Consider the following 26576-nt stretch of genomic DNA (forward strand, 5'->3'; position numbering starts at 1 on the left):
TAAAAATCAACAATATACAATAAAATATGAAATGTACATTCATTTAAAGTGCAATATCACAAAAAATGAGTATAAAAAATGAGTATAAAAATGTATATATTTTTTGTGTATCAGATATTTGGGGCTTAATAAAAAGTTTTATATTACTTGATAATGATACATATACTTGCGTAGTATCTCATATTTAAATATTATAATTTTATTCTTATTTGCTTCGAAGTCAAGATTTACCTAGATTTTGCCTGGGATCAAGTTTTTTGCATCGTTGCAAAGTAAAAATTATAAATAAGAAAATTAAGAATATATTGGCATACATCTCGTCAACATATATAAAGAAAACTATGATCAAGTTTTTTGCGCCGTTGCCGGGGAGAATTGCAAAAATTGCAAAATTTTTAAAGAACTTTTAGAAAACAAATTTCCATTTTTATAAAAGTCTTAATTAAACTTTTTAGATTTATTATAGGAATATTGTAGAGTTGCTTTTTATATAAAGTTATTGTTTGTGTGTTTTTATTTTATGAATATCAAACCTTATTATAAAATTTCTAAACCATTACATTTATTCACACGAGCCGCCGAATATAAATTGAGACAAGTTTTGGTAAATTTAAGAGGTATAAATATTCATGTAATTGCGGGTTGGGTCATTAGCATGAATAAAGGATCACCATCCAATGCAGTTGTTGCTATAATTTTGCCAATGAAAATGAAGGGAACCCCACCAAAGATTATGAGGCACGATGAAGTAGATCCAATACCATCAACAATAAAGAGGATGATCAAGAGAACGATGTCTTAGGAGTTAAATGTGTAAATACATAGGGATTGAGTAGTAGGTATGCAAATCCTCTTAGTGTTCTCACATCTTCACCATGATATCAGTTGTGGAGGTGCTTAAATTTATGTGGGAACTTTCAAAGTGTGGCGCTTTATATGGATCATTGAGCAGTGCTATAAGTGGGAGATGATGGGGGTAATAGCGGTGTTGAGAAAGGCACCTAAGTATGTGTGATAGTAGACTAGTGTTGCATCACACTCTTTGAACTCAAAAATATGTATAAAAATGTGTCTTAAAATACTATATATTTTAGGTGTATCAACATCTACATCTACGGTGATTCACAATTGATTATGTAGCAAATTGTCAGACATTACAAGATGCTGAAGTTGAAACTAGAATCTGGAACAATATTTTCATTATGCAATGAAGTTATTGGAACAAATCTCCAACGCAACGTTGTATAGGATTTCAAGAAGGGATAAAACCCATGTCAACGTTTTAGCTAAGCTTGCTAAAGAGTTTGCATGCCCACATGAAGATTTCATCAACATAACAATACAAGGATGTCAAGTTTTGTCACAAATTGTCACATACACCCTGCATAAATTGATGAGTGAAGTGATGATAACAGTAGTTGCCAAAGACACAGAGGATTGGCGCCAAGCACTCGTCAAGTACTTGCAAACTAAAAAACTGTCGGAAGACAAATTAACAACGCACAAGATAAAGAAGAGAGAGTTGACATATGCCCTGGTGGACAATGTCTTGTTCAAAATATCCTTCGAATATATGTGGCTGAGATGCTTGAGCAAGTCGAAAGCACATGAGATCATCAAGGAGGTACATGCAGAATTGTGTGGTGCCCATCAGTCAGACCCAAAAATGAAGATGAAGAACAAAAGATTAGGGTATTACTGGCTAGTAATGATGACCAACTGCATGAACACTGCCAAAAGTTTTCACCAGTGTCAATATACGGAGTGGTCATACATCAACCTCTAGATGCGTTGCATCCGACAATCACATCGCGATGATTTGAGTGTTGGGGGCACAAATATAGTGGGTCCTATAGACCCTCCATCTTCAAAGGGACACCAGTTCATTCTCACAACCATGAATTAATTCTCAAAATGGGCAGAGACAGTGCCATTGAGGGAGGTTAAAGCGCATTATGTTCTTCAATTTTTTAAAATTCAAATTGTATACCATTTTGGTGTTCCACAAAGAACCCTCAATGATAATAGCTCAGCTTTCAAAAGCACGAAGATTAACAAATTTTTCATACGACACGTGATGAACTGGAGTAAGATAGTTTATCCTAAGTACTGATTCCTTTATATATATATATATATATAAATAAAAAAAAACTGTTATTGATCTTGTTCTGCTTGAATTTCGGCACGCTAATATTTTTTCATGTTTTATGTAGGAAAAGTTTAACAAGAGGTTGATCTTCTCTTTAAAAAACGACATAAATCTCTCACTTGACGCGGAGAGAGTGCCACGGGGAGCCATCATTGACTTCAACCTGGACTTCGAGTAGGCCAAAATGAAATATGAGGGGCCCCTGTTGATTGCGGTCATCCAGGAAGAGGTAAATGGTTTGAAGTCTGTGCTCATATTTCAAAGCAATATAGAGGATACATTTGTGAAGAAGAGGAAATTAACAAAGATTAAAAAGGATGTTATACCAAAAGCAACCCAACAAATATAGCTTTGGGTTATGACGGCAGACGATGAACTCATTAGTGCCTCATTGAGGGAGTCTCTAAGTGCTTCCTCAGAAAGAAAAAAGCCCTTGATACACACACAATACAAAAACCTTAATCGCCACATGCACAAAATTCTTGATCTGTTGGAAAGGAGATGGGCAGGAGATTCAGCTTCAGAGCATGTCCGAGTCGCTCAAGAAAAAGAAATGCTTGAGTAGTCAGTTTGGGACGTTCTACCCCAGTTTGCAATAAGACAGTTAGAACTGTATTCCTCCAAGGGTCATGCCCTTTTAGAATACACGTCAGTCGAACCATGTACAAAATGTGCGGAGAAATGTTGCCCTAGTAGTGCAGATGAGTGAGGAGCACCTGGATGTTGAGTCATTTATTCCACAGTTTTTTAAGCCAATGTAACTATGAATTATTTTTGAAAAATGAGTTGGAGAGGTTTTGAAGGATCAAGAAATAAAACTTTAAACATTTTGAGAGTAAGGGATAAATGCCAATTTAGAAGGATTTGAGTTGCACGCTAACATCTTTTTTGAACATCAACAAAGGAAATAGTTGACCGTGTCTTTGATTTGAGAGATAGAGGTTGGGAGGACTGTTCAAAGAAAATAACATATTCAAAGCCCCATAAATAGATGAGGGGCGAAGAAAGGATCACCATCCAATGCAGTTGTTGCTATAATTTTGCCAATGAAAATGAAGGGAACCCCACCAAAGATTATGAGGCACGATGAAGTAGATCCAATACCATCAACAATAAAGAGGATGATCAAGAGAACGATGTCTTAGGAGTTAAATGTGTAAATACATAGGGATTGAGTAGTAGGTATGCAAATCCTCTTAGTGTTCTCACATCTTCACCATGATATCAGTTGTGGAGGTGCTTAAATTTATGTGGGAACTTTCAAAGTGTGGCGCTTTATATGGATCATTGAGCAGTGCTATAAGTGGGAGGTGATGGGGGTAATAACGGTGATGAGAAAGGCGCCTAAGTATGTGTGATAGTAGACTAGTGTTGTATCACACTCTTTGAACCCGAAACCATCACAGTAAGGAGGTCGGAGTTAGTTGCTGGGAAGCAAAACGAGGCAACCAAGAGGATGCAAGCAAACGAAGGATAACTTCAAATGGTGATCAAGAAAAAAAGTGAAGCGAATGACAATCCTCAACCAAACTTTTCGTAGACTTAAACAACATGAATTATTAGGATTTCAGCTCACTTCATATTTAGACCTTTGCACAATCATGTTATGCAATATAAACTCTAACTTTTTTTAGGATTTCAAGGTTGCTAGTGCAGTATAAAGTCAATCATTCTGTCTTCTTAGGCTGCTTGTATGATTGTATATTGTGCAAGTGTAAGCTCTAAATGTGAATAAATGTCAGATGCAAACATTAACACTTCCAAGATGTAAAGCCAAAAAATATGACAGTTTGGGAAGTCGTTGATGGTCGTCTCAAAGTCTGTGACATCCTTTACCTCTCGCACATTTGGTTTAAAAAATAATTGTTCTTATTTGAGTCATTCTCATTTGATTTTTCTATGACTAATCGTGAAAAGATAACTTTGAATTTTTGAAGATGAAACCCCTGATCTTAATCAAGAGTCTCTTTGGCAAGTTTAGTTGCACAATACATAATTAACTATGGGGGCTTACCCCTATGGAGAATTAAAAACTCAGATAATATAAACCCTATCTAATATTTATATTAGATAGGAGGATCATTGGTCATAAATTTCACAAACTAAACAGTTGTCATAGATTTTTTAGTTTAAATGATCGAGTCTACTAACAAGTGCTGTGCATATCTTTCGGGGTGATGTATTACTTGTGGTACCGTGCAAAACCATCTAAAATGTCAAATAGATGAGATCCATTTGATCTTATATTTTTTTTAGAATAAAAAATATTATTTTCAAAATTAAAATTATAAAGTATATTAAACTAAATTATTTTTGAAAAGTTGACCGACAATATAAAATGTTGGCCACACATCTTTGTTATCTATTATAGTCCATTACTATCAATGATTCCTATTACTGATCGCCAATCACCCTATATGTTACTAGCGCACATTATCAACTACCAGACATTCGTCATCCACCACATAACATCATTAGCTATTGAATTTTATCTGAGACACCATGTCCTCTAAACACAAAAAAAGAAATTTATGCATTTATACTATATTTATGTAAATATCTAAACTTATTTTTTAATACTTTACATTCATTTTTAAGTCTCACTTTTTACGATTTTCATGTATTTACATATCTAACACAACTTCAATTTTTGCATTTGGAAAATTCATTAGCCGAACAATAGAAGATCTCAAAATACAGCAAAGCCGCATATTTTCACTGAGAACCGCTGCTGGCCTCGGCCGGCTCGTTTCGATATTCTCCCTACTCCGGCCATCATTTAGGGCTTCGCCGAATACAGCAAAGCCGCATATTTTCACTGAGAAGCGCTTGTCGGCCGCCGGAGATGAGCGGCGCGCGGCTTTGTTCGGTCCTCGTTGAGCTAGGTATGGGCGGCCATGGTTCTTTCGAGCCGGACAGTTTTGAGTGGCCATTCCAGTACGAAGAGGCTGCCCCAGTGCTCGATTGGATATGCTCTAGTCTTCGCCCCTCTAATGTTCTCTCCCCTTCAGAGGTCTCTCAGTAAGTTTATCCTTTAGTTTTCGTTGATTTCAATTTTCTGTTTCTTTCTTCGATTGCTCTGATGCTTGTTGCTTGATCCGGTTCACAGGTACAAGCAATTAGTAAACGAGGGAAAGCTACTCGAGGTGCATTGCCTTCTATTTTTCTAAATATTTTTCTGTTTCTGTCATAGTGTGGTGGTGGGAGGGTTTCGTTTCATTGGCAGCGGGAGAACATAATGTCATATCAACTGCGTCTAACTTCAGAAAGTTTGTATCTGGTGCCATTGTTGAATTTTCATATGGCAATTCGATGGACGCCGCAGTTGGTTGTTGCTGATTACTGCTTCTGAAGTGAGAAATACCTAAAATGTCACTTCAAAGGTCCGACAATCGATGGAAGAAAACTTGCACTAAAGATAGCGCAAGATTTTTTGATCGATGCAAGTATGATGATGATTTTCATGACAACATTCTTCCTTTCTAATATTTGAAAATTCCCATGGTTTGCTTTTACATAGGAGGGAATTGAAGAAAGGGGCACTTTGAGAGTAGAAATAAGTAATCGATATTTTAGTGCTATTCAAATAATAGGGATAGAGATGGTAGAGATTGGGAGAGAAAAAATAGGGGGGGAAAGAAATCTAGCTGGTTAGCGGGGAGAAAATAGGACGGAAGAGGCAGAATAGCATGGAGGAGTATTTTCAAAATTTTAATCCGATTGTTCAATCATCAATTGCAATCTATAAAATTCTTATTTATAAATACAGTTTAGATTCAGTAAATTTAATTATTTTCTAAAATTTATAATAAATATAATCTTAATATGAAATAATTTATGATTGGTATAAATGATGGATTGATTAAAATTTTTTGAATATTCTAAAAATAGTATTCTTCTACTGCATCAAATGTGCTCATTGCCAAAGTGCCATATTCTCTTCCTATAGAATGCCAAAAATAAGGTATTTTGGGATGCTTGAATTGTGCAATAAGACAGTTGTTTTGTTGTAACTTGTAAGGTTGAGTGATGTGTAGGTAGTTAAAAACCTTAAATTTTTTTTGTAAAATAATGGGGTCGTTGATTAGGACATAATTTACTAATTTTAAGTCAAGTTTCAAGGGTGCCATGCAATAAGTGACTATATTGGTGAGTTATGATTAATATTTTAGAATTGCAATTAAGTTGATTAAGTTGTAAAAGATTGAGTAGGGATGTAACTAAAGTCAGCCTAGTTCTTGACCTTGGATTGATAAAAAACTAGAGTTGAGCTCATAAAGCTAATGAGTGAAGTTAGGAGCCAACCATTTATAAAAAGATGCACTCAAGTTCTACCTCCAAAAATTGAAATTTAAGAGTTTTTAAATCTAAAAACATAGAAAACCTAGAAACTCATGTTCGTTATTTCTATCCCTTGCTTCTCAATTTCAAATTTTTTTTTCTTGATATCTTGAGAAGACAAGCCAACTCCTATATTGGCTTTGCGAGTTCAAGCTTGACTTTTTGAGTTCAGCCAGAATCAAATTGGAGGCGGCTTGAACTTGAATCAACTTGTTTTGCACCTTTTTGATTAGAAAATCTTGTAACAAAAATGTCTGATTATTCAATAAGGCTTTTCATGAATTAGGAGTTATGTGAAAGAATGATAATATCACGAAGGATAAATGGTAATGATTACACGAGAGAGTGTGAGGAGGATATGAAGATAGTCAAAGTAGGCTCTCTTGTGGTTTTGGCATGTACTAAGGATGGTAGAAAAAGTACTTCTAATAGAGGAGAACTAAATTATTAATGTTAGATGAATCAGGGGAAAAAAGGGGCTTTCTAATGTTAACATGACTTGCACTTGAGATAGAATTACCATCTTGAGCAGTACCAATTCGGTTTATTGGAGAAGGATCAATAAAGTTGATCATGAATAGTTGGATAATTCTATCTATCATGACGGTGATAATATGCGACAATTTTGCAATTTTTCTGCTTTTACATGGAGCTATTAGTGTTACCTTGCAGATAGTTTATTCTTATTCATAATTGACATGAACTTCTACTCCGAGAGACACTAAATCCCATAAACTTAATGAGTGGTCATGAATCAATGCCCGAGTAAATGGTTTCTCAAAATAATTTTGAACATAAGTATTATAGATAGAAATAAAAAAGACAAAAAAGTTTATGAATATCTTTGCAAAAAACTATGTACACGTGACCTTACTTTTTGACTACATATTCAAGAATTTCTCATGTTGGTTTAGAGATATTTTTCGTTTTATTTGAGCCAGATTGGATATGAGCTTTTGGTGCACCTTTTGATATGCTTATGTAATGAATGAACAAGATAAATACTTCATGTAGTTATTTTTGCTAGGTTTCTTGTGCGATTCCTGATATTGTACAACGGACTAGGGATGGGGAAGAATTTGGGAGTGTATCGATAAAAATACTATGATATTATATCATAAATGAAGAATGGAAAATTGGTTTTGCCATTGAATGTTATTGACAAGAATAAATGGTGAAGAAGTCACAATGATGATACAATAAAGTTAGAACTGTTCTAATAGCAGTAACTAATTGATTCATTTCGTTGTATGCATCTATGGCTGTCCTCAAATTTCTATTTTCAACTAAGATGCCAACAATTAAAAGCTACATATGTTGTTCCATTGAAAGTTGCGTATTAATGAAAAAATACTAATTCTAATGGAACAACATATGTAGCTTTTAATTGTTAACTTGTTAGTTGAAAATAGAAAAATTCCAGCGCACTCATGATGTGCTGCTAGGATTAGGATATATTGGTGCAAGTATTTGTACGAACCATGTTTACCTTTGCACCAAACCACTAGGATGAAGGATAAACAGTACACTTTCTCATTTTAATTTAAGGTTCATGATCCAAGTCTGATATTGCAAAGTTTAATGTCCCACGAGATATTTCTCTTTCGCATAATTTTGTCTCATTAATGGAAGTTTTATCTTCTCGTGTATTTTGGTGGACATGCTTTTGCTTTTTCATCATTTTCTTAACTTTTGGAAAAAAAAAAACTTTGCAGGGAGAAGATTTAGATTCTGCCTTTGATAGCATATCTGCTTTTTCAAGCAGGAGAGACAACCAGGAAGCATTGTTTGGAACCGAAGAAAGACTAATTGATATTAGGTGATGATCTTTCTTTTACTGGCTTCCTTTTATGTCCTGATGTCTAAGAAGACTGTAGGCATGGATTGTGCAGTAAGGTGCATAAGAACTTTCTTTAACACTATCATACATTTCTAGATGCTGTATCAGCTGAATTATTATGAGAAATATCCTCACAATTGGTGTTTTATGCTAAACTGAAAAGACTATATTACTTGTGGCAACTCTGGCTTTCATAAGCTATTTTTACACAATATATATATATATTTGATAATTTATGGCTTCCTCGTATGCTATATGGCATATGAAGTTTGTTTCTCTGAAGCTTCATGCTTTATGAGCTGCTTTTAGAAGGATTTGTCGGCCCAACTGTCATGATCAATTCATGTAATATTAGTTTGGAAGATTTACATTCATACCACTTAATTCCTATGTATTTACACATCTGATACGTAAACTTCAATTTTTACCTATTTGCCATCTTACCTATGCTTGAAAAGGTGTATTTCACTTTTTTAAAGTTAAAATCGTTTTAGTTTTGGTGTGATATGAAATGTTTGGATGGTATAAATGTAAAAAGTAAAGTTTAGGTGTTAGATAAGTAAATACATCGGAATTGGGTGGTATGTATGTAAATTCTCCTATTAGTTTTAGGGGTGTGGTTAGATATGGGATGCTGAGCCGGACCTTATGCCTGAAGGCATTGGCTTATGACTTGGAAGTTTTTGTAGCTGCTATTAGTTGTCACCTAGCAGGAATTTTGATATCGAGGACAGTCCTGATATACTTGTTTAGAATATTTGTTAAATTGATAGCTAAGTATTTTGCAAATTTGATTTCTGATTTCTATATCAAGAGTTTCCTACTGCTTCTAATAGACACGTTTGACCATGTCAAAGAACTTCCTTTGAAAACAGTAGAAATTGTAAATATTGATTTTGCCTTTTCTGATGATGGATTTTCTAGGCCTCTATTTAGTGCAGATTTGATCTGATGCTAAAAAAATATGTCGAGAGGAATTTTAAATAATAACTGAATTTAAATTTGTTTTAGTCGGTTCGAAGGGAAGCGCCAATCTCAATTATTTCGTTTAAGGAAACGGATGCCTCTTTCGAACCGTAGGAATCCAGAAGAGCAGAAGAGCTAGAGACTGAGAGATAGTGAGCGTGAGATGGGAAAGAAGAGGAAGAAGTTGCTGTGTGAAGAAGAGGGGCATCATGTACTTCTCATGTCAGGGATTTTGAAGCTCTTGTAGGAAGTTGAGGTTGAGGGCTTCATGTGAGAAGTAGAAGGATAAGGCAAGCGAGATTAGTGATTTTCGGGAAAGATCTCTTGTGTCTTGGTCGATCAGTAGAAGCAGAGGAGGGTGATCACTTGCAGGAGATGATGAAGAAGAGGAAGGCGGAGGGAGGAGTTCATCCTTGCATGTACTGTATTGGAGTCGAGCTAAACTCTAAAGAAGTAGGGGAGGCGGCTCGTGCGAATGTGGGATAGGAGGTGAAACTCTTAAAAATACCCGCTTTTCTTATCATATGCATATTGAAAGTTAAAATATATTGAAAATGAAAATAAATGAAACAGGAAAGGGTAAATGGTTGTTCAATGACGAAATGAATATAATAAAAAAATAAAAAGTAATGTATTAAGTTACTCTTTCGTAGTACTAGCTGAGGATGCTATTGTACTCGCACATGAAAAATGAAATGAAAATGGTAAATATGTACCTTCAGGTGCAAATTTTTGAGGGTAACTATGTGGATAATTTTTTGAGAATATATTTAATTATGACGGTGATCCCGATTCACCTTCTTAAAAAGGCTAAAAAAGTAAATACTTAAAATGAAATAAGTCTACTTAACTTAAAATGAAAGCTTATTATTTGATTAATTAATAAATCATATCTCTTTGGGACATTCATGCATAGAATTTACATATATGAACAATAAAATTGTAATTGTTCACTAAGTGATGGTAAATTTACTATTGAAATTAATTATTTTTTTCAGGCAAAAATCGAGATTGATATGTTTGACAGGAGAGAGTTGATTTACTTAAGGAGGACCACTGATGCTAGATAGTAGATTATTTTTTATAATTTTAATTTCTTATATTATTTATTTCAGAGTAATGTTGTACTGTTGCTGGTTGAATTGCGAAACTATTTATTTTCAGACTATGTTGTTGTTTTGGTTGAATTTGATTGTTTTGTGTATTTTGTGGGTTTTTTTGGTGGCTCTTTTGACTTTAAGAATTATGATGTTTTATTGTATAAAAAAAGAAAAATGTTAATACCGTTCGACTGTGGTTCTTAACTCGATTAATTTTAAACTATGAGGTCGAGCCATGATGAAAGTGGAATCAGAGCATTTAAGTTTGAATAATGATAGATTGATTAAATTAATTGAAATACAATATAAATAAATGATTAAATTGTGTTTAATTTTATTCTTTGTTATGTTATTTCGAAAATATGAATAATCAAGAGGAAGTTAAAGAGAGTAACATTAGGACTCTTGTACTTCCGAATATCTCAGTGAACACTGCTGATTTTGCAAAGATGATGACTGTAGTGACCCATATGATTAATAACTCTTAGTCCCAGACCAGTTCTAGTGGAGAGGCTAGATGTACAAATATTTGAATTTGTTTCAGGATATGAGACTACGTATTTTTTCAGGAGGATGAAGTCTAATGGAGGTTTAGAACCGGTTGATGAGAGGGAGAAGATTATAGTTGAGTTGTCTTGTCCATCAGAGAGGAGGGTGATACTTTCCACTTTTGCTTTTAAGGGCGAACTTGAGAGATAGTGGCAAGGGCAGTTGTAGTAGAAGTTTGGAGGTAGAACCAACCACTTGGTGTAGTGGGAGGAGTTTGTGGCAACCTTCAGAGAATGGTTCTTAGTGCTGTCAGCCAAGAGACAGATGCAGGATAACTTTATCATGCTGGTGCAGGGCGATCATTCGATCATACAGTACAAGACAAGCTTTTTCAATGTAAGCACCTCGGTTCCAAATGCCGCGGATAAGTGTCATAGATTTTTATTTGGGCTGAAGAATATGATTATATAGCCTCTGATTCCTCTTGGGGTCGATATTACTTAGTTTTGGTGGAGAGGACAGAAGGATTGAACTAGATTCACAGGCTATCTAGAGGAGAAAGGCAGAGGGATCCAAGTTTCTTTAAGGCCCTCAAGGAAGGCAGTAATTCTACTTAGGAATTATGGTGTTAAGATGGCCAAATTCAACAGTATTAGCAGCCAAATTGATGCCAAGAAGTCTGAAAAGTGTGGTAGGTTTCACACGGTGATTGTCTTTTTGACCCAACAGGTGTTTTTGGTGTCACCAACTAGGACACGACTATGAATTATCCTAGTTTGAGGCAGAGAGCTCTAACAGATATTTAGGGCAGTGTTGTACCATCTCAGAGAAGCTTTAGTAGCTCGAGGGCAATTGAGTCCATTGAATCAATGCAAATTCAAGGTTGGGCCTAATAAAATGTTCAACAGAGTGTTTGTGCACTTTCGTAGTAAGAAACTAAGAATTCCCTTGTTGTTATCACATTTGTTTTACATTTAAGGAATTATAATCAAATGCAATTTTAATTATAATAAAATTTAAGTCATTCAAAATATTTTGTAAGAACCTGAATCCTTTAATAAGTCAACCCTAAATGTTTAGTGCAATTAGTTTAATGTAATTTGTATCATATATCTTCAAAATAGACCAATAAGAATATTATTTGATACGGGAGCATCATATTTTCTTATAGCCGAAGAATTAGTTAGCACCTTAATGCCTGTAATATTATACATTAGAATGCCAAATATCATTTCTATAGAGGTGAAATTAATAATTGCTGAAAAAGATTTTGATGCACAACTAATTTTATTACCCTTGGTAGAGTTTGAGGCAATTTTAGTCATGGATTGGTTGTTTAAAAATTTTATCACAATTGATTACAATAAAAAAACTGTTAATATAACTGTACCTGGGGCGGTAGAAGTCAAATTTGACGGTGATAGAGGGTTAGTTTCGATGATAGTCACATATTTGAAGGCCTTTAAATTATTAAAATAGTGAAATTCAGGGTTTTCTAGCTCACATGAATGATATAATAAAGTAGTGATTGAATGATATTCCACCGGTGAAGGAGTATCTAGAAGTTTTTGTTGATGATTTATCATGACTACCACCAATGAGGGAAATAGATTTTACTATTGAGCTATTGTCAGTTTTGAGCCAATATCCAAAACATCATACAAAATGTTAGTTAAGGAGTTGTATGATTTGAAAAGTCAGTTGTAGGAATCACTATACAAAGGGGCTCATTAGACCTAACATCTTACATCGGGGAGTTGCAGCGCTATTTGTGAAGAAGAAAGATGTGAGCTTCAAAATGTGCATTGACTACAGGGAGTTAAATAAGCTCACAATTAAAAATAAATATCCACTGTTGAGGATTGATAACTTGTTTGTTGCATCATTTCTCTATTCGGAAGTGGAAATGAGAGGAGATTGCTATGAACTTTGTGATGGGATTGCCTAGGCCACGGTCGTATGCTCGTCGAGTAATTGTTGACATATTGACTAAGTCAGTCCATTTCTTGTTCATTAGACAATCATATCTTGTTGAGAAATTTTAGCCAAATTTTATGTAGATCAAATTGTAAAGTTGCGTGGAGTGTCAGTTTATTTTTTCATACAAAGATGCCATATATATTTTTTAAATTATGGAAAAAGATTCATGAGACTTGGGGCACAAGATTGACTTTTAGTACAACTTTTCTCCCTTAGACATATGACAAGTCAGGAAAGCATTCAAACTTTGGAGGATCTACTAAGGTTATGTGTTCTCGATTTTGGTGGAGGATGAGAATCACAACCCTTGGTAGCTTACAATCACACTAATATGGGACGACTCCATATGTTTTATGGAAGAAAATGCATAACACGATTTTGTCGGGCTGAAATAGTTGAAAGAAATGCCATTGGACTTGACTTGATTGATGATGCTATGAAAAATATTAGGCTGATCAGAGACTTAATAAGGACAAATACAAAATAGCTAAAAAAAATTGTGATGCTAAGCACAAACTTGTTGAATTTGAAGTTTGAGAATTTGTTTTTATTAAAATCAGTTCTTTGAGGGGCGTGTAAAGTTTTGTAAAGACAAAAAAAATTGAGCCCTAAATATGTAGGTTCATATGAGATTGTGGAGAGGATTGGACAGGTGCCTTATAAATTGGCTTTACTTGCTCATATGCAAAGATTACACAATGTTTTCACTTAGGAGGTATGTTGCTGATGAGTCTAATAGAATTGTTGTAGATTTAGTGGAGACACAACCTAATTTACATATGTAGAAGAATCCGAGAGGTTACTGGACTTTGAAGTTAAAAAAGCTACGGAGTAGTGAGATTCCATTTTTAAAGATTCTATAAAAGGATGAATAAGAAAATGATGCTATTTGGGAAAAGGGTCTCACATATGCAAGTAAGATATTCACAACATTTTAATTGAGGTATGTTTGCTTTATATTAAAATTTTCAAATTTCAAGGACGAAACTTTTAAGAGGAGAGATTGTAATAACTTAATTTCAAATAATAATAATAATAATAATAATAATAATAATAATAATAATAAATAAATAAATAAATTTGTTTGGGTTGTTTCTAAGGGAAGCGTCTATTTTGATTATTTCATTTAAGGAAAAGAATGCCTCTTTCGAATAGTTGGAATCCAGAAAAGCAGTAGAGACAATGAGCAAGAGACGGTGAAGAAGGAGAAGAGGAAGATGTAGCTGTTTGAAGAAGAGAGGGTCATGTAATTTTTATAATAGAGATTTCAATGCTCTTGTAGGAAGTCTACGCTAAGAGCTTCATGTGAAAAGTAGAAGGAGAAGATGGCGAGGGAGATCACTGATTTTCGGGAAAGAACTCTCATGCCCTAGCCGATCGATGGAAGCAGAGGATGAGTACCTCTTGCAAGAGACAAAGAAGAGGAAGGAGAGGAGAGGAGAAGAGAAGGAGGGAGGAGTTCGACCTCACGCGTGCTATGCTGGAGTTGAGCCGAGCTCGAAGGAAGAAAAGGGGAGATGTCTGAGCGTGTGAGAGATAGAAATGACAAATCATGTGCATTCTTGAGGTGTAGTCAAATGATTTAATTAAGGTATATGTTAAGGTTTAGTATATTAATTCATGAATTTAAAATGCATGTTTATTTATGAAATGTTAATAATAAGTTTAATTAAATAAAAAAATTGAAGGATGACAAATCCTTGGGACAAATCTTTGGGATTTGACGAAGAAGGTGAAGAATTTTAAGTAAAAGAGGTTAGTATTTCAATCATAAATTCTTTTATAGTTAAATTACTGTCTATTGTTAAATATTAATTTTGGAAAGTTATGAGTTTAATTTAAGTGTTTTGATTGAAAAAAATGGAGAGATTGTATGGTGATTATGTGAGCGAGGAGTACTATAGAGGGATTTTGAAAGGTTCAACAAGTGTTAATTAAAGAATAAGAGAAAGGCATTCATGGGTCCAAGTGAGTATTCACTTTTTTATTTGTAATAAATCATTGTTTATTTAAAAAGGACTTGATTATTATCTTAAAAGTACCTGCATTTCTTATTATTTATATTTTAAAAGTTAAAAGGATTTTTGAAATAAAAATAAATTAAATGGGAAAGGGTAAATGGTTTGTTCAATTATTTTAAATGGATATAATATAAATAAAATGAAATACTTACTATTAAGTCAATCGGGCTTTACCCTCTTATGGTACTAGTTGGGGACGCTATTATATCCGTGCATAAAAAACAAAAATTAAAATTATAAAGATGAATCTTCGGGTGCAAAATATTGAGGGTACCTACAAGTACAAATTTGCGAGGGTACCTACAAATACAATTTTTTGAAGATATCTTTGAGTATGACAGTGATCTTGATATGATTACTCACATTTCTTTAGGACATTACTGCTTAACATTTGTATATTGATTTAATGCATAATAAGATTGTAATTGCTCACTAAGTGGTGGTAAAATTGTTGTTAAAATTGATTTTTCCTTTCAGGCAAAATTCTAGATTAATATGTCTGACATGAGAGTTATTTGATAGGAGTTTGACTACTAATACTAAGTATTGGATTGCTTGTTATGGTTCTAATTTCTTGTACTATTATTTTGAGTAATGTTGCCCTTTTGTTGGTTGGATTGCGACACTGTTTTACTTTCAAACTATTTTACTGCTTTGGTTGAATTTGATTATTATTTAGTGTATTTTGTGGTTTTTCCTTGCGGTTTTTTTTATTATTAGATGTTATGATGGTTGATTGCATAAAAAAAGAGAAATGTTAATATCGTTCGATCATAATTCCTGACTTTGTTAATTCTAAGTTATTACTCTACGTCGTGACAATTTTAATGTGCAGTTTGTGCTATGAAGCAGGAGTATACAACAAAAAAACATAAAATTTAATTAGTAACAACAATTAGTGATAGAGATTGGATATATCCTAAACTACATGAAAAATCTTGATCTACGTTTCAAAATTAAGAAGAAATAGAGATCTTGAAAGCCATGCAATTGATTGAGACCTTGTGGTTTAGTAAGAAACCAAAAATGTGATAAATTTGAATCAAAATAACCACACTTCAGGACCAATCACAAATTAAAGTAAGAAATAGAGAGAGAAAGAATAAGAAAAGAAATATAAAAGTCAGTCTTAAGTTTGTACAAAAAGATTAGCCCTCTCAGAGTAGTTTCAAGTTGTACACTTGATCATGGAACATTGTTCCAAATACTTTTTTCTTGCCTATTTAATTTAAGTTTTTGGGAGTGTATTATTTTTTATTTTTATCTAGGCTTATTCTATATGAGAAATGGCTTTTAACATGCTGACTTTATCTTTTTTGTGAGTTATTTATTTTTGTTAAACATTGGACTATTTTGTCAGAGAGTCAAGGTCAGCCTATAAAGAAGATGCACTAGATATGCAGAAGCAGCTTGAAAGACAGAAATATCAGTTCTCTATGCTAGCTGGTCAAGCTTCATCTCTCATCCAGGGGAAAAGGGCTCGCATGGCTGCCATAGCTACAGTCAACGGGCAACTCACAGCATTGGACGAGAAGCTTTCTGCTCGAAATTTAGAGGTAAGCTCTTAAAGTGCAGGGATTTTTCAATAAATTTCCTTAACATGTAGCTTTTTTTCAATGATGAGCATTTTTATGTGAAATTTTGTGTATGCATTGGTTCATATATTGAAAGAGTGGAATTAATCAGCTTCGTCTCCCTGAACTATGAGTTTCTTTGTTTTTGAACCTTAGATTTGTTAGTTGGTAATCAACCATTTTACTTATTGTCTGAAAAGACCATATTGCTAGTGACAAAATGTATCAATTTTATCTGTTGCAAGTATACTGATATGTGACTAGCTCATCATCTTCATTTCCAACACTATCATTGTCAAAGTCTCTTGTAATCTATCTTTCATTAATTTGTAGGCGTCTAGTAGCATTTTTTTTTTTGATTCTTCTTGTTGACATCTAGCATGGTATATTTTATCAGCGAAGTGTTTCGAAATTTTGCACGGTGACATCATAGGAATCCATCAAATAGAAAATTAACATGTAACGAAACAATTGTGGTAAAATGGCATAGAATCTCACCTAAAAGTCTCTTTTTTATCTAGATTCTCATTTAGAAGGCCCATTTTTCATTAATATATTTCATCACTCAAAAGCATAAAATGTAGTATAAATATTATGAACAATGCATGTACCTAGTCTATACTATTTGTAGGACTACACGATAAATGTTAGGCTTTTCTTCTTATGCTGTAAAAAACATTTTTATACGTATGATTAAGGAGTGCATGGTCTTAAACTCAGTAGTTGTATCGAAGTTTTAAAAGTTTTGAATTTTTTTTTCTAAAGCAATTCCATAGACTAATTTTTTCTTTTATTTTAAGATGAATACAGTTCTGGGAAAGATTGCTACAACTGCACAAGAATTGGCGCACTATCATAAAGGGGACGGTACATATTTTTTTTGCTTATCATATCTCTGGAAGCTTAAAATAATTGTATGGACACTTTTTTTTTTGAATGTTGGCTTTTTATCTTTGCAATTTTAGCCAATCGTCCTTCCGTTGTCGTCAGCATAGGCTGCTCTTGCAATTGTATGGACCGTTGTGTTTTTGTTCTCACGACTGCTTTTGTGTTCATCATGCAGAGAACACAATTTACCTAGCGTATTCTGATTTCCATTCCTATTTAATTGGAGATCTGGCTTGTGGCAAGGAACTAAACCAGTGGTTTTCTAAACAATTTGATAAGGTACTTAATTTTATAATTTATTACTAAAGTATTGATTGCCTCAACTTGCACTGGAACATTGGTCTGCGGTATAAAGACTAGGGGCATGTACATTAATATAACCCAATTCTTATGTATTTACACATCAAACTCTACAAATCTTCCTTGTCATGTCATGAAATGCACATTTTCAACTACAGGTGAGGTGCCATATATGTAAAAATTGAAGTTTAGGTGTTAGATATTTAAATACATAAGAATTGAGTGTTATGCATGTAAACATGTAAATTATGCATGTAAATCTTCCTAAAGTTTATTGTTTTTCTGGTGTCAAGGCCTTTCATTGTTTTTTCTCATTCACTGTTGTTATATAATTATCTCATGTACTCATTGTTTCCTTTTTATTCACAGTTGTTATATTAATTTCTTGTCTTCATGTGTTCGCAATATTTTGTTCTCTGGTAATGAAACTTGTAGTTAGTCCATTACAAAGTGGTTCCTGTTTCATTTTTGTAGTTTCACTGATAACCTGCCCTTTCTCAGGAATTAGAATTCTTTTGGTTTTGAAATTTTAGTATGGCACCGATAGCTACATAGTCACACTATCATAGTTTTCTTCTTTGTTTAGGATTTTTTTTTGTTTCACTTATTTGCTGGCTCACAACATATTTTTCTTAATAGGTTGATTTTATTATTGTTCTAATTTTATTATTTTTTTGACCAAATAATTTTATTGTTCTAAATAAGCAGATGAGAAATTTAGGGTCTGTTTGAGGCAGCTGCAGCTTATCCAACTTTTGCTGATAAGTAGCTTATCCTGATAATCTGCTGATGAACAGCTGATTCAGATAAGCTGGCCGACTGTTTGATTTATGCGTTTGGAAAATAATTGATTTGCAGCTGTTTGTGGATAAATGATCATTCTGCCCCTGAACTTAATAAGCTGTTTGGTTTTTGCTGTTTCGAAACAGTTGATCTACAGTTGTTGGTGGAAAAATGATCATTTTAGCCACGCGCAGTGAAGCTGTTTGCAACAATAATATAATAAGAACACATTCAATATACTAAAATCTAAAAAAATAAAATTAACCAGTTTATTCTAGCATTCCTTGGCCTACAAATTTACAAATAATCGTATCTCACAAAATTGGAATTTACTAGTGATAAGCCACATATGCGCTCAATTTAGATATTGTTAGTGTTTCTTGAGTGGAGCAATAGAAAGCTTACCAAAACTCCACATGTAAAGGCGATACTTCTCCCTGCTGCTCAAATCTTTCGGGTTGAAGTTACGTCCACTTCCATCTCGAGCAGTAGCCGAAAGCGAAATGCCAAACTACCGCTGAACGGAATATGTTTCACGAGAAGAGCTAAAAGACTGATCCATCATCAAAGTAGAGGACGGAGCGTCTGGATTTGGTGGATGAGAGCGACTGAGGATGTGTAGGAGGGGGCCGCAGGCTTCGACTGGATTTCGGCGACAGAGAGCGACGAAGGGCCACGGGCTTCGACTGGCTTTCGGCGACGGAGAGCGACGAAGGGCCGCGGGCTTCGTAAAGAGGGCGAGGTAGGTTTTGTGAGCGAGAGGGGTAGAGGCGTAAAAGAAGTGAAATAAGCTCCAGACAAACACGAATCGCAGATATAACCCTGCGATTCGCGCGTAAGAGAAAATATAAAACGTAGTTTTGATATAATCTATAAAACGTGCAAAACAAATGGGTAGACGTCGTTTTCGAAAACGTCGCCGCACTTATAAGCCGCCACAAACAGACCCTTAGTTGTTTTGTTCTCCTGCTTTCTTTGCCTTCATTTTTTTTGCTTTCTGTTGTCTTAATTTATTATTCATGTTAACATAGAGTCCCAAGATTTGTTAAAAAAAGCTTAGAATTTGCCATGAACTTGATCCTTCTTTTTCCTGATAGTTTTGCTATTCTCACTTGATGACCACCTCTACTATTCAAAGCTATTTTGAATCTTTGACATAAAATGCTTATATGGTGTAATCATTAAATGAGTTGGCACAATTGTGAGTTTGCAGAACTTTGCTCTTTATCGTTCATTTAAATAAAATATGAACCATTTCTTTGTTTGGCGTGCAAAACTTTGTTTTTATAGGAATACTTGCAACTCAAGAGCTTAAGTTCAATATCTTTACATCAACTAGAATTTTTACCCTGCCCCATGTGCTTTATTCTCTTTTGGCTTTTATTTTGGTAATTTAACTCCTATACTGCTCCAATGTCACGACTTGACTCGAGGCTTGAAATTAATCAAGACGATAACGGACGGTCGGATGGTGGAAATAAATTCTCTAATATTCTATTTCTATCACAAGCAGTTTAATATTTAAATAATACGTGAAAAAACCACTAGAGAAAACAATTCAAATTAACAAGTTGAAATTTGTACATTTCCGTTTGTTGTTGTCGTATTCTATACACATTTGATCATATTTTATTCATCTTATTCAAATGCTTAAATTATTAAAAGAATATTAAATCAACATATTGATTTATATAAAGATATTCTAGGAGCACTCACACTTCTAAACCATAATAATCCAAGAAAAAAAATACAATACGCATACTGGTCTTTTATATCTTTATAAGAAATCTTTTAATATGCTAAAATTTCAAATTTTTATAAGATATTTCATATACACTAATTTATATATTAATGATTTTTTTCTAAATGAACATGCATTAATCTGGACATTTATAGATAAAGTGTGCAATAATGTGCAAGAAAAGATAAAATATAAGAAGTTATAATATAAAAATTGATTTCAATGTGAAAACTTAGAAAACTGGGAAAAATATCATATGACCCGCAGGGAGTCTAAAAGAAAAATCCGTGACTATAAAAAACCTGCTTTTATTGATCTTTATGATAGATTAGATACTAAGGAGGGTGAAATTATATGCATAAACTAGTCAAATAAATAGAAATGAAAAATAAAGGTTTAACACAAGTAAAGTGTATTAAAGATGAAAATCAAAAAGTACTTTTCTTTGAAAAAAATAATCAACATAGGTGGGTTAGTTATTTTGATAAACTTTTTAATGAAGTTTCTGAAAATGCGATCGACTTTAGTGATCTTAATAAGTGATCTTAATATAATATCATTAATAATAATAAAATATTTTGTTTTTATCGTCACATTAGTAAGAAAAAAGTTGAGGAGACTTTAAAGAAAACTAAGGGTAGAAAGTCTGTAGGACCTGATGATGTCTCAATTGAAGTGTGAAAATATTTAGGAGATTTGTGAGTTTTTTGGCTTACTCAACTCTTTGATGTTATTTTAAAAACTAAAAAAATGCCTGAGGAGTGGAGGAAGAGTAATTTGGTCCCCATTTTTAAGAATAAAGTGAATGCACAAGAGTGTGAATGCACAAGAGTGTGCAAAGTGTGCAAATTATAGATGAATTAAGTTGATGTGTCATACTTTAAAATTATGGGAGAGGGTAACTGAACATAGGCTAAGACATATTACAATATTTCTCATAATTAATTTGGATTTATGCCGGGTAGGTCTATCATTGAAGCTATACATTTATTGAGAGGTTTGATGAAGAAGTTCAGAGATAATAAATAGGACATACATTTGATTTTTATTGATTTAAAAAAAAAACTTACAATAAGGTTCCAAGAGATATCCTTTGAAGAGTTCTTGTGAAGAAATATGTTGATATGACTTATATTCAAGTCATTAAAGATATGTATGCTAGAGCTGCTACTTGTATTCAAACTGAAGGAGGATTGACCAAATATTTGTCTGTTTCTTTTGGATTACATCAGGGATCGACTTTTAGCCCATATCTTTTTGCTTTAGTTATGGATGATCGATCTTGACATTTACAGGAGGATGTATATTGGTGTATGCTTTTGGCTGATGTTATCCTTCTCGTGGATTAGACGAGAGAAAAAGCCCATGCAAACCTTGATTTATGGAGGTCTAGATTGGAGTTTAATGGCCTTCATTTGAGTGGAACTAGACTGAATACTTGGAATGTAATTTTAGTAGTAATAGCTCTAGTGACAAAAGTGTAACTTTGGGTGATCAAACTATTAAAATGTGTGAACGATTTAAATATCTCGGGTCTGTTGTTCAAAAATACGGTGATATAGATGAGGATGTTAATGGTAAAATTCAAGTTGGTTGGTTGAAGTGGAGGAATGCTTCGGGCCTTTTGTGTGATAGAAAAGTACCGCTTAGGAGATTGGAAAAAATTTTTTTATTACATGGTCGTGAAACCTACAATGCTGCATGGCGTTGAAGGTTGGCTTTTAAAAGAGAAGCATAATACAAAGTTAAGTGTTGTCGAGATGAGAATGATTAGGTGGATGAACGACTTTATATTTAGAGACAAAATGAGAAATGAATATATTCGTGATAGGGTTGGTGTAGCTCCAATGACGGATAAAATTAGAGAGGGTCGTCTTAGATGGGTCGTCTTAGATGGTTTGGTCATAGATGGTTTGGTCACATTAAGCGTCGACTATCTGATGATCCAATTAGTAGAGTAAATGTTTTTGATTTGACTTATGCTAGGAAATGCAGAGTTAGACCTAGGAAGACTTGGGCTTATTGTATAAGAATGATCTTAATTTATGATCTTAATTTATTAGAAAGAATTAAATGTAAATATGACACTAAATAGTATGCAATGGAGAAAAATGATTTATGTAGCCGACCCCATGTAGTGGGATTAAGACTTTGTTGTTGTTGAACATACACTAATCTTATATATGCATTTATTTTAACTTTACTTTTACTTTATATTCTTTACATACAATTCTGTCTATGTGAGGATCACCGTTAACAAAAGCTTAAACAACCTTGATTGATATTGTCTCGTTGTCTCCCGTCGGCACATTGGTTAGCGATCTGCACATCGTAATTGTCTAGGGTGGGAAGACCCCTTAGTGGTTCCTAACCGATATTATCTCATAAGCACAAGAGTTAACAATGTAAACATCACGGTTGACTGAGAATGTAAGCTCTGGTCTACTCACCCCTAGCCGATATTATCCCGTTGGCACAACGGTTAGTGATCAAACCATCACAATTATCTTGGTGGTAAAAAACTCTACGCATACGGGTACATCGATGTCCCCTGCTTGTACCATTAGGGGTGAAATTCTAATATGAACATGTATAATTGTATGGGTAGGTAAGCTCTGGTATACTCGCCCCTGACCGATATTATCCCGTTGGCATTACAGTTAGTGATCTAACCATCACAATTTTTTGTGGTGGTAGAAAAACTCTATGCATGCGGGTACATCGACGTCTCCTGCTTGTTCCATTAGGAGGTGAAATTCTCCTATGAACATGCACATGTAAACTTTCATATATGTTATTTTATTTTTTATATCATACATTAATTTAAGATATCTTTATGCATTTACTAATATGTATTTTTACTGTGCTATACAATTATTCATCATACATAACTCTCTCATATTATGCATATCTTTATTTCATACACATCTCTTACTTCTATCATGCATATCATTTTTTATCGTGCTTATCATGTATATCTATCATATCGTGCTTATCTTTTAGATCATGTATATCATATGTATCATGTATCTCATACACATTTTTCATGCATATCTATCCCGACAAACAATATGAAGGATGTAACTAAACTATAACATCCATCGAGTCAAACATACATTTTGAAATAAAAAAGTTCGTTGAACTTTAGAAATATAATTATTCACCTCCATTCCCCTAGATTCTTGATATTTGGTAACTGGCTAAACGTTGCAGTTACTTTTATGCTAATTTTAATAACATATAAAGCATAATATTAAACTATAAGATTTAAGTAATTCTTGTTAAACAAATTATTCTTCTTCACTTAAAATTAATTTACCTGAATTTACAGGGTCACTTTATAGTGAATTTTCACACTCGCCTCGAACCTGCCACGTTGGACAAATAACTTGTAATCTTAAACGACTTCGGAATCCATGATATATTAGTTCATAAGGTGATTTAGATTTGCTAAGACATACCTTAAACGACTTCTCGACAACTCAACACTTATCTGATTTCTTCTTTTCTCAAATCTCCTTTCCCCTTCACTGATGCTGTGCTAAAATCCTCACGAAAGTTCGCAAAAGTCTTTCGACACCAATTCGACGCCTCTAACTACTACTGAAAACAAGAAAGATGCGCAATTCGTCACATATGTCAAAATGGAAGAGGAAAGAAATAAATGTCTGAACTAGCGTGAAATATGGATTACCTCTTGCCTATTTTGTACTCGAACTTGGAATCCTAGTCGGCGGCACACCGTCGTTCATTTGCGCACGATCTTGACTCCAACACTGTAGCTAGAGTCGCAGGTTGCCTCGACAAAGAAGAACGACCCCAAGGAGGAGGGTAAACGAGAGAAGGAGAATCAGGAGAAGGAAGAGGGAATGGAACATGACTCACTACAGCTTGTGCGGCTTTCCAGGTGCTGATGAGCTCGCCTGCTGTAGCGCGGGAATTCGCGGGATGCATGCTCGTGCGACTTTCAAGGTGCTGCTGAGCTCGCCTGCTGTAGCGCGAGAATTCGCGGGATGCATGCAAGATCGAACAGGGAGTGGAATCAGAAGGGAAAAGGGTTTCGAAGCTTTGTAATAAGGATCTCAACCCCTAGGCTTAATATCACGTGAGTAGGCCGATGGCTATAATAAGAGCTGAGGATTAAGGATATTAGGAGTTTAATTACGTTAATTAAAGTTATTACTTTCAAATTTTATATCTTCCAATCTATTTAAGATTTATATATAATGCGTTATATTGAATTGATCAATTTGATAGTTAGAATTTTATAAAATTAACTCGGTTGAAATCTGAGGGGTGCGAAAATTGAGGTACATATTAGGTCGCCAAAATTTTTTTATCAAATTTCTCAAGAATTAGTTATTACATCCAATCCCAGCTTAAGCTTCATCCAACGCTTTAACTGTAGAATTCTGTTTATAGTTACATATACCATGTGGTCTGCCTCATTTTTGGCATGCATCCCACTATGGGGCTGTTTGGCTGTACGTAGGATTTAGTAAATCCATAAATGCGTAAAATTGTAAATCTACCCAACCCTTAGATTTAGTAAATCCAGATTTAAGCTGACAAGGTAAAGACGGGGCATTTAAATTCAAAATTTCACAAGTCCACAGAACTGCTGCATTTTACTGTTTGGTTGGATTTAGTAAATCTAGTGATAAATCCTATGAATAGGCTCTTCCAAAGAAACCCTTAAAATTTTTAAAATTTTAACACATTCTTTTGGAGTATGCATTATTCTTGTGATTCGTGAATTTGGTTGCATGCTTCTATTTTCTTAAACATTTACATTTAGTTCAAACTTTTGTTAGGCGTCCTATTAGATGCTTGCTTATTTGTCTCTTCTATATTTCAGTCAGGATGGTTGCAGGAAGAATTAATTGACTGCATATATGTCTTGGTAATTTTGCTGTTGTTTGACATATATGTGGGTGATTAGAGTATAAGAAGAGCTATGTAGATACATTGAATTTTTATTTTGGGGCATTTACATACTTAGCACACATGATGCGGGAGCGTTGTTACTGCATATGCGGTATCTTGGAATCTTACGAAACGCGGGATCATGGGAATATCGTGATCTTGGTAGTCTCGGGTTTGCTGAGATATATATTTTTGTTTTTTTTTATTTTCTTTCCTTTTTTTCCCAGTAAAGTTCCTTTCTTTTCTTCATTTCTTCTTGGTCCTTACCTATTTCTCTAGTTTCTAATAAGGTATTCTCTATTATGAGACTTTTATATATGTATGTTGTGCTTTTCAAATTTTTAGTTTGATGATTTTATTATTTTATTAACTTTTCTGATTTTTTTATCTTGGAATTTTGTTGCCTCTTTCAATTACAAATGATGTGTCTATAACTTGAACAGTGACCGGTGGTGGAACCCCCCCTCGCTGTCCGGATATCGCTATTTCACTGTTCACTCTCTATTTTCACGTGGAGAACAGTCCGACTCGCTTCTGCCTATTGTCTGTGTCACGACCCAACTCGGAGCTTGGAATTAACGAAGTCGGTCGGACGGTCGGACGATGGGAACTAAATTTTCTATATTTGTCTACAATTTAAGAAGTGAAAGAGCCACTAATCAAATTAAATTAAAACAATATATCTAAAATTACATCATTATTGGTTGTCTACATAATCTATAAATATTATCTCTTTTAATGCTCATCTTTAATCGTTTAATTACGCTGAAAAATTAGTTTAAGATGACAATGAGGTAAATAATTAATAGTAATATAAGAAGAAAGAAAGCAATATGCATGCCAATCAAGGTTTTAATAAATCAATAAAAAAATATTTGATGCTATTCAAATAACCTTATTATATCAATAACATTTCAATATCATTATATATATGTACAATCGTTAAAGGAGCACCGTCTAAAAATTGTGTAAATTAAGACACATCAATATCAATATATTTTTTTCTATACGTGCACGGATACCTTAGTGTTCTCCCACTAGTATTATTATGGAGTGACTATTATTGTTAAACATACATATACAATCACTCGATGTAGATTATATTATTCACAATTTTACATTACTTAACATGTAATACGTTAATGCATCAATTATTTCATAATATGTGACTATAAACATTCGTATCGAGATGACTGATAAAATTTAATAACAGAAAAATCAATTTCATTAATCAAACATGAATAATAATCCATACAACTGATTTAGAAGAGATACTAAAACAATACAGTAATTTAAGAGTAGGGGTACTCACCTCGATGATGCTTAATTTTTTAAGATTTGTTTTGATGTCGACTCTTCTAAAGAAAATGAAAAGCCTAAAATAAGCATGGTATTCATATTAAAATTTAGTTTTGTGTTATTGTAAATTTAATGAGCTTTTATTATTTCATGCTTATTTTTCTATTCAATAACATATA

At 33.7% G+C, this 26576-nt stretch overlaps 1 protein-coding gene across 1 annotated transcript in view; it reads left to right on the plus strand.

Annotated features, from left to right (window-relative positions):
- Positions 1-4821: 4821 nt before the first annotated feature.
- Positions 4822-26576, plus strand: part of LOC110029147 (AUGMIN subunit 3) — an 86527-nt gene continuing 64772 nt past the window's right edge. Inside the window, exons 1-7 of the mRNA XM_020731305.1 lie at positions 4822-4942; positions 4975-5170; positions 5259-5295; positions 8206-8309; positions 16247-16442; positions 17261-17327; positions 17524-17627. Of these exons, the coding sequence (XP_020586964.1) occupies positions 4995-5170; positions 5259-5295; positions 8206-8309; positions 16247-16442; positions 17261-17327; positions 17524-17627 (684 nt within the window). The 5' untranslated portion in view covers positions 4822-4942; positions 4975-4994. The remainder of the gene's footprint in view (positions 4943-4974; positions 5171-5258; positions 5296-8205; positions 8310-16246; positions 16443-17260; positions 17328-17523; positions 17628-26576) is intronic.

The sequence above is a fragment of the Phalaenopsis equestris genome, unplaced genomic scaffold (genome assembly GCF_001263595.1).
Source record: "Phalaenopsis equestris unplaced genomic scaffold, ASM126359v1 Scaffold000552, whole genome shotgun sequence".
In the NCBI taxonomy this organism is placed as follows: Eukaryota; Viridiplantae; Streptophyta; class Magnoliopsida; order Asparagales; family Orchidaceae; genus Phalaenopsis; species Phalaenopsis equestris.